Source organism: Callorhinus ursinus, unplaced genomic scaffold (genome assembly GCF_003265705.2).
Source record: "Callorhinus ursinus isolate GAN/ISIS: 27379988/994484 unplaced genomic scaffold, GSC_fseal_2.0 scaffold2, whole genome shotgun sequence".
Lineage (NCBI taxonomy): Eukaryota > Metazoa > Chordata > Mammalia > Carnivora > Otariidae > Callorhinus > Callorhinus ursinus.
Window position 1 is genome coordinate 41,708,039 of NW_027397064.1, and position 14,441 is coordinate 41,722,479.

The 14,441-nt window shown below is 32.9% G+C and overlaps 2 protein-coding genes across 7 annotated transcripts in view; one reads left to right on the forward strand and one right to left on the reverse strand.

Annotated features, from left to right (window-relative positions):
* STAT1 (signal transducer and activator of transcription 1) overlaps positions 1–14,441 on the forward strand; it is a 295,742-nt gene that overhangs the window by 75,011 nt on the left and 206,290 nt on the right. The window lies entirely within an intron of this gene.
* Positions 1–14,441, reverse strand: part of GLS (glutaminase) — an 80,308-nt gene that overhangs the window by 31,905 nt on the left and 33,962 nt on the right. For all 3 annotated transcript variants that reach the window (XM_025848457.2, XM_025848467.2, XM_025848478.2), the window contains exons 8-13: positions 11,200–11,232; positions 11,047–11,105; positions 7,747–7,813; positions 7,166–7,216; positions 4,473–4,649; positions 2,458–2,589 (exon numbers count right to left, since the gene is read on the reverse strand). In XM_025848457.2, coding sequence (XP_025704242.1) covers positions 2,458–2,589; positions 4,473–4,649; positions 7,166–7,216; positions 7,747–7,813; positions 11,047–11,105; positions 11,200–11,232 — 519 coding nt within the window. The remainder of the gene's footprint in view (positions 1–2,457; positions 2,590–4,472; positions 4,650–7,165; positions 7,217–7,746; positions 7,814–11,046; positions 11,106–11,199; positions 11,233–14,441) is intronic.

Below are 14,441 nucleotides of genomic sequence, written 5' to 3' on the forward strand. Positions count from 1 at the left end.
CAATAAAGAGCCTTATATGAAAAACCCACAGCTAACATCATACTCAATAGGGAAAAAAACTTGAGAGCTTTTCCCCTAAGTCAATAACAAGATGTCCACTCTTACCACTTTTATTCAACATAGTACGAGAAGTCCTAGCCACAGCAATCAGACAACAAAAGAAATAAAAGGCATCCAAATTGGTAATGAAGTAAAAATTTCACTATTTGCAGATGAAATGATACTCTATATAGAAAACCCTAAAGACTCCACCAAAAACTACTGGAACTGATTAAATGAATGCAGTAAAGTCACAGGATACAAAATCAATATACAGAAATCCAATGCATTTTTACACACTAAAAATGAAACCACAGAAAGTAAGTAAACAATCCCATTTATAATTGCACCAAAAATAATAAAATACCTAGGAATAAACTTAACCAAAGAGGTGAAAGACCTGTACTCTGAACTATATATAAAACACTGATGAAAGAAACTGAAGATGACACAAAGCAATGGAAAAGACATTCCATGCTCATGGATTGGAAGAACAAATATTGTTAAAATGTCTACACTATGCAAAGCAATCTACAGATTTAATGCAATCTCTATCAAAACACCAAAAGCATTTTTCACAGAGCTAGAACAAACAATCTTCAAATTTGTATGGGAACCACAAAAGACTCCAAATATCCAAAACAATCTTGAAAAAGAAAAACAAACTGGAGGCACCACAATTCCAGACTTCAAGTTATATTTCAAAGCTGTAGTAATCAAAACAGTATGTTACAGGCACAAAGACACATAGATCAATGGAACAGAAGAGAATATCTGGAAATAAACCCATAATTATATGGTCAATTAATCTTTGACGAAGTAGGAAAAAATATGCAATGGTTTAAAAAGACAGACTCTCGGGGAGCCTGCGTGGCTCAGTCGTTAAGCATCTGCCTTCGGCTCAGGACATGATCCCAAGGACCTGGGATCAAGCCCCACATCGGGCTCCCTGCTCCGCGGGAAGTCTGCTTCTCCCTCTTCCACTCCCCCTGCCTGTGTTCCCTCTCTCATTGTGTCTCTCTCTGTCAAAGAAATAAAATCTTTAAAAAAAAAAAGTTTAAAAAAATAAATTTCAGAAAACTAGACAGCTACATGCAAAATAATGAAAGTGGACCATTTTCTTAAACCATACACAAAAATCAACTCAAAATGGATTAAGGAACTAAATGTTAGAGCTGAAATAATAAAAATCCCAGAAGAGATCACAGGCAATAACAACATCTTTCTAGATATGTCTCCCGAAGCAAAGAAAACAAAAGCAAAAGTAAAGTACTAGGACTGCATCAAAATAAAGAGCTTCTGCACAGTAAAGGAAAACAATCAACCAAACTAAAAAACAACCTATTGAATGGGAGAAGGTACTTGCAAATGACATATCTGCTAAAGGGTTAGTAACCAAAATATATGAAGAACTGATACAACTCAATACCCCAAAAAACAAATTATCCAATTAATAAATGGGCAGAAGACATGAACAGACATTTCTCCAAAGACATGCAGATGGTCAACTGACACATGAAAACATGTTCAACATCACTCATCATTAGGGTAATGCAAATCAAAACCACAATGAGATATCACTTCACACTTGTCAGAATGGCCAAAATCAGAAACTCAAGAAAAAACAAGTGTTGGTGAGGATGTGGAGAAAAAGGAACCTTTGTGCACTGTTGATAGGAATGCAAACTGGTGCAGCCACTGTGGAAAACAGTATGAAGGTTCCTTAAAAAGTCTAAAAAAAAAATGTTAAAAAAGAACTACTCTATATCCAGAAATCACACTATTTGGCATTTACCCAAAGAATACAAAAACACTACTTTGAAGGGATATATGCACCCCTATGTTTATTGGAGTCTTATTTATAATAGCCAAGCTATGTAAACAGCCCAAATGTCCATCAATAGATGAATGGATAAGGAAGAAGTGGTGTATACATATACACAATGGAATATTATTCGGCCATAAAGAAGAATGAAATCTTGCCATTTGCTACATGGATGGATCTAGAGACTATAATGCTAAGTGAAGTAAGCCAGTCAGAGAAAGACAAATACCACATCATTTCACTTGTACGTAGAATTTAATATATGTGCTGCTGAAGCAAGCACTGTATATAGAACTTAAGAAACAAAACAAAGGGGGAAAAAAAGAGATAAACCAAAAACCGACTCAACTACAGAGAACTGCTGGTTACCAGAGAGGTGGGTGGGGGAATGGGTGAAACAGGTGAAAGGGATTAAGAGTACACTTATCACGATGAACACTGGATAATGTATAGAACTGCTGAATCACTATATTGTACACCTGAAACTAATACATCATTGTATGTTAACTATATTGGAATTAAAATGGAAAAAACTGAATCATTGGATGGTTCCACTTATATGACCATTATTTTCAGTAAGAAAATATGCTTACATGACAGAAATGAATTCCTTTAACACTGTTGCCCATCTTGTCCAGAGGAGGAGACCAGCACATCATGCCCATGACATTGGGGACAACTAAAAGAATGCCCCCAGCAACTCCGGATTTTGCAGGAAGACCAACCTGAAAATAATTTGAAAAAAAGGGTATTCATGTTAACATTTTAAAAAAAGAAGAGTTATGTCCAACAATAAAGGAATTGGTTTAAAAATTATGGTTTACATACATACAGCAGAATTCTAACATTACAAATGTAGAAAAGTATTTTTCAACATGTTTCTAATACAATAAATGAGAAAACACTATTAAACAGTTGAGATACATCTGAATATAGAAAAATTTGAAAAGATATACTCTAAGGATTAAAGTAGATTACATCTAAATTGTGGGGCTATGCATGTTTTTATTTTATTCTTTTGGTCTATATTTTTTAATTCTATAATAAACATGTATTAAAGTATAAAAAATTATTTGGAAAAAATATTCTATGACTAGAGAACAATGAGAAATTATATCTTCTTAAAAGATTCTCTGTGGTATACTGTCAGAGAATTGTCTGAGGAATAGAGATAAGATGGTAATTCAAATTAATCCTCTTCAAAACTTAAGTTTGCATTATGCAACACTTGACAATAACTGTGATAAAAGACAATACTAATATCATCAGGACAGTATTCACTAATGGCTTACTAACATTCCAATATTGACTACCTATCCTAGAAGTAATCTTGCACAAAACCTAAGAGGAAGAAAAAAATCACCTGAATGGGATATAACAATTTACCAGGAATATAAGATACAAGGCACAATAGTATGGATGCAATAAACAAAATCTATATTGTGAGAAACTGTACAGGATAAATGACCCAGTTTTTCCAACTAAAAATAACAAGAAAAAAGAGAAGTCAAGGGGGAGAACACAGATTTTAAAAATAATAATAAAGGGAGATAAAACCAATCACAGTGTATGGCCTTTATTTGCATCCCAAGTCTATTATTATAGAAAATAATAATTTATAAAATAATCCAGATCATCTGAACACCAAATATTTTGATGCTATTAAAGATAAAGATGTTTTCATCTTTTTAAATGCAATAATGCTGCTATGGTTTTTTAAAGACATCCTTATCATTTAGAATTACATATTAAACTACAGCAAGGGTGTGGAATAAAGATAAACAATATTGATCATGTATTGATAATTACTGAAGTTGAGTAGTGGGTAACATTAAATGCATTTCTCTATTTTTCTGTTAAAATTTTCAAATAAAAAATTTTTTAGGGCATTATGTCTTCACATAAGCAGAATGAGTTAGAAAGCCTATACATTTCACAAGTGCACAAAAATGTTCACAAGTGCACAACAGAGCTTAAAGCAGTATATTTTTGTTAAATATACTTTAAGTACTTTAAAATATCTATGACAATAACCAAAGATGTTAAACATCACAATTATGTGCTCCTTCTGAACTTAAGGAATTCTTGAGGTACATAATCACCATAATGCTAAATATTAACAAGGAAAAGCAGAGAGGTCTATACTAACCTTGTACTTTGGAATGCCTTATAAGTAGAAGTGATGAGGTTCTATAAATTAAACTTCAAGTTCTTAAGAATATCTGGTAGAGGGGCACCTGGGTGGCTCAGTCAGTTAAGCAGCTGCCTTCGGCTTGGGTCATGATCTCAGGGTCCCAGGATCAAGCCCCATTTCAGGCTCCCTGCTCCTCGGGAGAGTCTGCTTCTCCCTCTTCCTCTGCCCCTCCCCCTGCTCATGCTTCCTGTCTCTCTCTCAAATAAATAAATAAAATCTTAAAAAAAAAAAGAATATCTGGTAGACTGCTTAACTCTATTCCTTACCAAGCCTGTAACAAATTAACCTTGAAAACAAGTCTCTCTCTCAAAAATTAATGTGCAGCTTTAGAACCAAAGTTCAAACTGTATTTTTAAAAGAACTAGCCCAGACTAGTTTCTTGCAGTAGAAAATTAAGATTAAACAATTACTTACATGGAAAGCAAACTGCCCTGAGAAATCATACATGCCACAGGAATGCATCAAACTCAGTGTATTTCGAACTGCTTCAGGGCTCAGTACTCTCTCACCAGTAATTGGACAGAAACCACCATTAGCCAGTGTTGCAGCCATCACACTGGCTGATTCACAAGTTACTTCAATGGAGCATAGCTAAAAGGAAGAAAGAACTATCTGAAAATCTGGGTTCACATTATTTTTTGTACTGCAGTTGACTTCTAAGGAAATCTTTTATCTAGTATTTCATACAGATCTGAAATCTTTCTTCCAAGGGAATTATTTTACTATAACTTGATAACATTCCAAAGATTTTAATTTGAACAAAGTTCAAGCCCCTTTACGGTTTATCCTGATTTGCCCAGTCACCTAGTCTTCTAATGGCAAAACTAGGATAGAAAGAGCCCCTAAACACTAAGATTTGTAATTGCCCAAAGTGATATTAAAAGTTGTTTAAATATTAATACTTTCTGTTGGATACACTAACAATTATTTTTAAATCAAAAGACAAAGGAGCCATGGTATAGTTTTAAGATAAAGCAACAGACATCAGTATGATAAATAGCATCTACATGAGAAATTACCACTTAAGGAAAAAAATGCTAAAATGCCTGACATTTCACTATAGCAAAGCTCAGCATCCCTATGTAGCAACATGCAAAAAATTAAGGTAAGAAAATTCTAAGATTGCTCTAACCTGGATATTCTGTGTGCCTAAATCAAAATGCACTTATTAATATTCAAATATTTATTTGATAGTGATTATGGCTGCTGGATAAATTATGATCAATAAAGAAGGCAAAGTCCAAGTACAATATAGTTTGAAATTTTTACATTTAAATATAATTAAAACAATGGAAATACCTTATCATAGCAAACCCAAAATTACTCATAAAACTGAAACAAAAAATATGCTCCATTTTATTTTTCCTTAACAGCAACCAAAACTGTGGGGGGTAGGGGAGGAAGGAGAGCAGAAAGAGGATGGGAAGAGGGAGCAGGAGGAAAAGACTAAGTTCTCAACTTGCAAGCTTTCCTTATACTTCAAGACTGTACAAGAGGCACAAAAGGGGTCTGGAACAGTAAGAAGGAAAACTAATTAGCTACAGTGCATTAGGAAACTGAGAACCACTTTTTGACTGACATTCACTTTTGTTTATTTATATTAAAATCTCTTCCACATTTCTTCAAAACTACAAAACCTACTTACTATACTGACCCAGACAGCAAAGACTTATAGTAGATTTAATCATGAAAGTCTTTCTAAAATAGATTTAAATTCCAATGATCATTTCCCAATTTAATCCTTAGTATTAATTGGAATTTTGTTTGTCATAAGATGATATACTACTAATTTTACAAATCCCAATTTGAGAGTACTTTCCTGATACCCTGACGGATGTTCAATTACATGCAGCCCTTCTCCAAAAAAGTAAGGCTTCTATGGCCTTCTCTTGATTTTAGCCCAGAAGAGCAAACATTTCACAGTAGATTAGTAGCACCTAGGCTGTAACAGCCAAAGTCAAGTATGTATACCAAAGGAAAAGAAGCATTAATGTATGCAAGAAATTCATATGGGCAGGGTGAAAAGAGGGCTACGGCATAAAAGTAACTATGACACTATATTTTATGTTAACACCTTATAGCTTCAAAGGAATTTCACACACATCATCTCTTATTAACTTCAAGGTAACGCAGAAAGTTAGGGCAAGCATGTGCTACACATAATGAAACTAGGTCTAAGTAACTGAAATTAGGTCACATGGCTAAAAAGTGGCCAGATTAGACCTTGATTTTATATTGATAGTCTGGATTCTCGATTCACAGTTCTTCACATTGGCAGGTGACAAACTGCCATCAAAATCTACTTCATTATTAACCTCCCTTACATATTCTTGAAGATTACTACGAATTTGAAATTCAAGCACTTCTTCAAAAGTAAAGACAGACAAATGTAAGGTTAACTAGAAACCAGTAACAAATAATTTGTTATTATGTGGCTTGACATTATAGACCATCAGAGACACCAATGTTATTATATCTGTAGGAATGAACTGAACTGAAAACACAGGGAGAAAAAAGGGATGTCCAGGAAGGTTATTTAAAACTGAGTTCTAACTACATCAAAAACTAATGATGTAATGTATGGTGATTAACATAACATAATAAAATAAAAATAAATAAATAAAACTTGAGTTCTATAACCACAGCAGATTATGTGAGTGACCACCTCCCTCATGAATGTGGAGAACTACTTGAAGTTAGAAAAAACCTACCATATGACACTGCAAAAATGAATTAAACCAACCAAGAAACTGCCTCTTTAAGATGCTGAGTATGAACCCTCTGATAAAGAAACAAATAAATCCTCCAAACAAAATTGAAAAGCTAAGAAATCACTTAGTTTATAATAAGGACAAGCCAATTTCTGGAGTTATACATATTTTTGACACTCTTAAATATGTTTTTACAGAAAAAAAACTATTACATTCTGAGGCATGATATTTTAGGAGAAAAAGACATGAAATTATCTTTCATGAAGGCTTTTTTTGGAAGGTCAAGGGTAAATGTATTTTATCTTAGCCAGGAGCCATGATTTCACAGATATCTATATTCTGCAAAATGTGACATGCCCATTTATATATAAAATTCATAGAGTTAAAGTAAATTACCTGGAAATAGAAGTCTAATATACCAACCATGTCTGTGCCTTCTGGAAAACACTGAAAAAACAGAAAGGCAATTAAAAACAAGAATATATGCATATACATAAAAGACCCATAAAGATTAAATTTAAAATGTACACAAATGTTTCATCTTGAGAAAATAGCACATAACCTATAAACAGTATAAACATGAAATAATGAAGAACAATAAAGTAAAAGTACATCACATACAGATTTCTAAATACTAGTTTAACAATGATAAACTGATTTATAATTCATAAACTACTGGACCACCCTATTAAAATTTAAAAATCAAATGTAATCAACAATAGTCTGGCATTACACTTTTGGAAAAATGGGCCAATCCTTAAGCAAAACTTGCATTAATAAAACTAGTCAAATATTTGAATACTGCCAGATATTAAATCAATTTAATATTAACATTTTGATACCATTAACTCAAGAGTGTTCTGCGAAAACTTCTGTACCTTAACTAGTAATAGGTAGTTGCTTAAAAGCTGTTGCTGAGTTCTTAACATACATCTTAATGTAATTTATTAAATAAAAAGAAATAAAAATTCAAAAACCTTTTTTTCTTTTAGGTAATATCCTATTGCAAAATTTCGATCTCCACTTTCTCTTTCAGACTGAAACCTAGAAAGAAAAGAAAATTGCTCTATTTACTTATTTTCTGTAAGAGTATGATTGTTCTGTAGTTTAATTTGTATAGCAAAGTATAGTATAAAGAACACACTGACCTAAGACTCAAGACAGCTAGGTTCCTATCCCAGTTCTGTCAACAGGCTAGCTATGTGTCTTGGGGAAGTCATTTAAGTGACAATTCTTTTAGCCTTAACTTCCTCAGCTATAAAAGGACTGAAATGAGCTAGGCCCTTTCTAATCTTCATATTTTGTGAGTAAAGAAGCTAATTTTAAAATTATCAAATATTCCACCATTAAAAAATATACTAAGAAGTTGAAGAATCTTCTGGATCCTCTGAAAGTACAATAATCAATCCAACTGAGGGAATCCATGGAAATTTCACTGAGAGAGGGACACATGAAATGGGCCTTTCAGCATCTGTTAGATTAACAGATTTCAGGGGTAAGCCTAGACAGTGGCAAATTCCATGTAGCAAGAACAAAGTTAAAAAGTATAAAAGACAGGACTTCACTGAAGAATGGCACGTATTCTGATGTATCTGGGAAATAGGGTTCATGGAAAAGAGTGGAGAAACATCAAAATAACAAAGGAGACTAGGACATTATCAAGACTGATAAATGCTAAAAATGGCTCCTGATTGCCAACAAAATGAAAGCTTCAAGGCTTTCAATCAAATTACCTTGTCAGATCTCCATTTTAGAAGGATAACTCTGACGTCAGTTTGGGAAAGGGAAAAAAGAAAGGATGACTGATGTTATTAGGAGACCGGAGTATTAAGAGCCACCAAAAGCCTGAACTTAGGTAGTGGTGGTAGGAATGGAAGGACAGGTATGATCAAACATGAGAGTAGTTTGGCAAATCTTCCAACCTGATGGGAAAGAGGAGAAACAGGGTGAATGAAGTCTGGTACAAAACTCTAGATTTCTAATGCAGTCTAGTGAAAGGATCTTGATACCAACTGATGGGAACCCTGGAGCAAAGAGCAGTTTGAGAAGAGAATGAGTTTTAATTTAGACAGATTTAATTTGCAGTACATTTAAGAAATCAACCTACAAGAGTCCAGAAGGCAGCTGACAAAAGAGGAACTGTGGGTGACACACTCTGTATTATCGATCATGGAGTGGGGGGTGGCAGGCCCCCCTACCAATACATTTTAATGTTCCTATGGTCAGAAAAACAATGCTGAATGTGGAAAAGCTCTTGAAAATAAACTTATCAACTTGCCATACCTTTAAAAAAAAAAATCAACATAGTGTACTAACTACTCAACAATTATCACAGTGCCTAGCATATAGCTCTGTGCAACAAACACTAAATCAAGTGCCTATTATCTACCAGGTAACAAGAATACAAAAATGAATTGGAAGATATTCTATCCAGGTCTAAAGGAGATCAGAGTCTAATAGCGGTGATGGGGCAGAGAGACATAGAGTAAGCTCAATTAAATATGGTAATATGAGACCACAGAAGAGAGATGGGATGAGATTCATGAAAAAATTCCTGGAAAAGATACTTAAGCTGATGAATAAAAGGTGGTACAGCAGACAACCTGAAAATTTTTGCCTCCTGAAAAACATGTAGTACGAAGTGTCACTTAGTTAGTAGTCATGTCAAAACTGTTTCAGCTTTACCTAACCACAGTAAACAACCATACCTATTCAAAATGGAGAATATCCACTATAGCCAGATGCAGCCTACTGCCTGTTTTTAGAAATAAAGTTTTTTGGAACATCACCTCATGCTGTCTATGGCTGCTTTCCTACCAAAATAGTAGAAATGACTAGTTGCAACAGAGTCTATATGGCCCACAGGTCTGAAATATTTACTATCTGGTCCTTTACAGAGAAAATTAGTTAATTCCTACTTTGTAAAACAAGTGATTGACACTCCCAAAAAAGGCCATTTAATAAAATTTTATAAAGCAAGGGTATAGAGCAGGGGGACTCTTCTATTTTAATAAAGCAAAAGAGACTTATATAAATGCATTGTATGAACCTTGATTAATTCCTGGGGAAAAAGGCTGTAATAGGCATTTAAGGGACAGTTGGGGACATTTACATATTAATGATATTTTTAAATTAATGTTAATGATCTTAAATATGTTGACGGTATTGTGGTTATGTAGGAAAATGTCCTTATGAATACACATGTTGAGTTATTTAAGGATGAAATGCTGTGATATCTATAACTTTATTTCTATTAGTTCAGGAAAAAAATCCCAACATATACATGTATATTTACATATATGTACATATATAGAGAGATACAAGTTTTTAAACACTTCTATTTAAAAAAAGAAAGAGGTTGAGGAAAAGCAAATGAGACAAAATATTAATCAGAAAATATAGGTGAAAGATATCCAGACGTTCACTGTTTATTATTTTGACTTTTCTGTAGACTGGCCAATTTCAAAATAAAAAATTGGGGTGAAAGTCAACTTAGCCAGGCAGAGAAATTAAGAGAGGTAAGACATGAGCATCTGAGTGGCTCAGGAAGTTAAGCATCTGACTCTTAGTTTCTGCTCAGGTCATGATCTCAGGGTTGTGGGGATTGACCCCGCAATGGGCTCCTCATTCAGCCTGGAGTCAGCTTGTCCCTCTCCATCTGCTCCTCACCCCCTCCCCGGCTCACACACGCGCTCTCTCTCTCAAAATATATAAATAAATAAAATCTTAAAAAATAAAAAAAGAGGTAAAACATGTATTACAGGCAAAGAGAAAACTGAATAACTATATCAGTAATTTTTTTTTGAAGATTTTATTTATTTGTCAGAGAGAGAAAGAACACAAGCAGGGGGAGCGGGAGAGGGAGAAGCAGGCTTCCCGCTGAGCAGGGAGCCCGATGTGGGACTCGATCCCAGGACCCCGGGATCATGACCTGAGCCCAAGGCAGACACTTAACCGACTGAGCCACCCGGGCATCCCTAACTATTAGTAATTTAAGGTATAGTTGGGTTCTCTTCTAATTCTATAATTACCCACAAGAAGTTTATCAAAACTGTTTAAAGCATTTATTTATTCACTGAAGTAAGCCCTAGAATCAACAAGGGAAAACAGATTAATTCTAAGTATACTGTGTATTATAATATAGAGAAAGGAGGGAGAGGGAGGGTGAGGGAAGGGACAAGACAGTATTTAAAACAGAATTCTATAATCTAGTTATTTCTGTTAATTTAAAGAGGCGTGGCCTATTATAAAAAACTTAAGTCATAAATCAGACTCACGTTGCATTACTGAATCCAACATATTCATTGCCAGCCATCTTATTCAAAAACTGCATCACCTATAAACCAAAATTAGAAAGTATTAGTAGTCAAAAAACAAATATATAAGGAATATAAATATAACATGAAAACTGAATTCCATATTGCACTTACATAGTCAAATTTTTCAGCATTATTCACTCCTTGCTGCAAAGAAATGAGACATAAATGTTAATATAAGCATCACTCCACAGTTAAGTTTTAAGTGAATATAATATCAAAATTCCAAACTGCTATCATTACAATTAATATATTGTGCATTAGTACTTTTAAGACTAGGAAATACTCTAAAATAATTTAATATTTACATAAACTTTTTACATGTTCTTTTTTTAATACCAATATGTTGAGAATGGATCTGAATTACAAAGGGAATGCTTTATTTTAAGTATATCTTTACCCAACCCAAAGTTACAGAATTTTAGTTACCCCAAGTCCCCTTATCTTTCATGAAAACACATAATATTCTAGAACATACGTTATTTAATTTCATATTTTAAAAAAACTTAAAATAAAGTTTCACCCTTAGAAAAGAATTGAGTATTTATAAATTATGGTTTTTAATTAAGAACAATCTACTTATATTTTTAAAATAACCTTAAACCAGCATTAGAGTTAGAAAAATGAGTTATGTTGCAAAACTAACTAATCTTTTATAATTCTAGTATATGCAAACATTCTGAATACATTTCGCTAGTGTAAAGAAAGCTCTACCTTTAACATCTCATTTGTTTTAACAATTCTTGAACTAAAAAAATATATATTCCATAGTCTCTAAAAAATTAGCTACATTTGAATTTAGCATTATGCCAATTCAGAGCATGGAAGATGTATTGTTTCATCACTTCTATATCTGATATGTTAGCTACTGCAAATGTCAATAGGAAAAACCTATGTAACGTAGATCAGTTCAAGTAGCCAAATGGTTTCATTTTACCTCGGCGAAGTTTACAAAGCAGTAAGATGTAGATCTGAAATCAAACGTATTAATTGGTGATGTGCACCCAATAGAAACAATACATCTCTAATTTTTAAAACAGGTTTAAAATAATTTGACAACTAAAAATTTAAAAACAAATTTCTTAACTTTACCCTCAAAAATTCCAGAACATTACACTTTAAAATTTTATTATGAGGGGAAAACCTGTACCAAAGAATTATTTAACTGAATAAAGCCAGGTTCATTCTCCACTTTACAAGTGGACTAGGATGTGACTGATAATCTGTGAAACCTTACAAATCAACTTATTTAAGGAAGGATGTCAATCACATATACAATCAGTAGCTGAAAAGAACACACTATTTCATCAAAATTAGGTATTAACAAAGCTTAAACAAGATAAGAATAATTTAGCTACAGCCATATTGTAATCACTATCTATGTATTTTCCCTAAAGTGCTTTTTGACATATTTTAAGTTTTCTTTCCTTATAATACACCAGAATTCAAAATGTAGAAATGTAACTCCAAAGCTGTTCAATGAAAAATAATTAAAAGAAGAAATTACCAACTTCATTGAACTGTTGCAGTTGTCAAAATATTCCATAGATCCTAATGCTGTAAAATATGTAACAACATTTAAACCACAAAAACCTTTTTAACCTTTGAGAAAGCACAAAAAAAAAAAAAAAAAAAAAGAACAACTCTTTTGGAAAAGGATGTCAGCATTTGCATTGGGATGTTACATGTATAATTACCATTATACAATTAATCAATGTAAAATAGACAAGTTATACTGAACTTTCATTCTCTGACCTAAACTGTGCCCTACAGAACAAATACAAATTTTCTTTATTTAGCTGTCATGTTTAATAAAAAGAAAAAAAAAAAACCTTCCAACTCTAGACTATGGTCACATGCTTGGTCTACTTTGTAGCTTACTAAATTAAAGCACAATTGAGTTTTGCTTCTATGCTGTTTTTAAAAAACAACTGATATTTGCCAATGTCAATCATTATATAACATTTTGGATAAGCTACTTGAAACGTCCTAGGCAGATTATATAAACAAGCAAAATAAAGTATTTCACTGATTTTTGTTAACCCAAGAAAGTTTTTCCCCAAAACTTCCCCATTTAAAAGTAAAAGCACTTGATTAATGTTTATTCTTACTATCTACCATGGAAATAGTATTTATTTAAGTCAATAAAATATATTTGCCCCATATCTCTTGGGAAGATTCTGTGTACCCCAAGGATATATGGGCTTTAATAATCATTACAAAATGCTGTTATTTTATATTCTAAAAAAATAACTGTATAAAGTATATTTGCAAAGATGTGAGGGAAAAAGCATACATACACATACAAAATAAGAGTAAACCCCCAAAAGCAAAAATGTAAACTGTAAAAAAAATCCATCATCATTATCTAGTAGTGGGGTACAGAGGGGTGGAAGAAGAGATGTTATGAATATCAGAAGCCAGGAATGGGTACATGGGAGCTAGTTACACTATCATGTTTATTTTGTATATGTTTGAAATTTTTCATAAAAATTTAAAGAAAAAAGTTTGTTAATAATGTCCTAGGTTAATTTACAACTATTACTTTAGAATATTCTTTTCTATTATGAAATAGTAATTGATATTTAATTAGTTCATGTATAAGTAGATTATTTTCTACTCTTCCTATTTTAAATTTTTACAGATGTATGAGTTGAAAAATCTTGCTGACAATAGAGGAGTAGATAGAAATAGAAAAGGTTTTGTTATAGCAATATCACTCAGTTCTTTACATATAAAATTCATAATCAATCCATCCTTAAAAATTCTACTTAATGCTCTTACTAACAACTTGATTAGATCCTCTGTCCATTTTGTTGAAACCAAACACCTAGAAACAACCTAGTATACAGAGGGCTGTTCCCACTCTTTACAATGATTCATATCCTCAATACCACTGACTCTATATTTCAAAATGTTCTCTTTTGTTGGTGCCCAAGAGGCTTTTACAATCTGAAGCAGTGCACCATAGTAAAATTTAGGACGCATGAGAAGTACGCCTTCTTATGAAAACTGGGAGGAAATCTGGACCAAAGGCAGACTAATTTTAAGCAAGACATATATGAAAACTGAAATTTGCAAACTGATAGTCTTAAAACTATTAATGCCCCTTTATCTCTTGGAAAAAAATTCCCATAATGAGGGATATGTTTATCCCAGTTTTAAGTCACTGTACAACCATTATTAGATATGTTACTTTAATTTTAGAAAAAGTTACAGTGATACTTAGTAAGTACAGTAGGAAAACTTAAAAAAATAAACGAGAACTTTATGGATTACCAAATCCATTCACCAAGTTTTTTGCTGTTGTTGTGAAAAAGTGTTTTTATTAGGGGAAGGGGACAGGACACATGGGC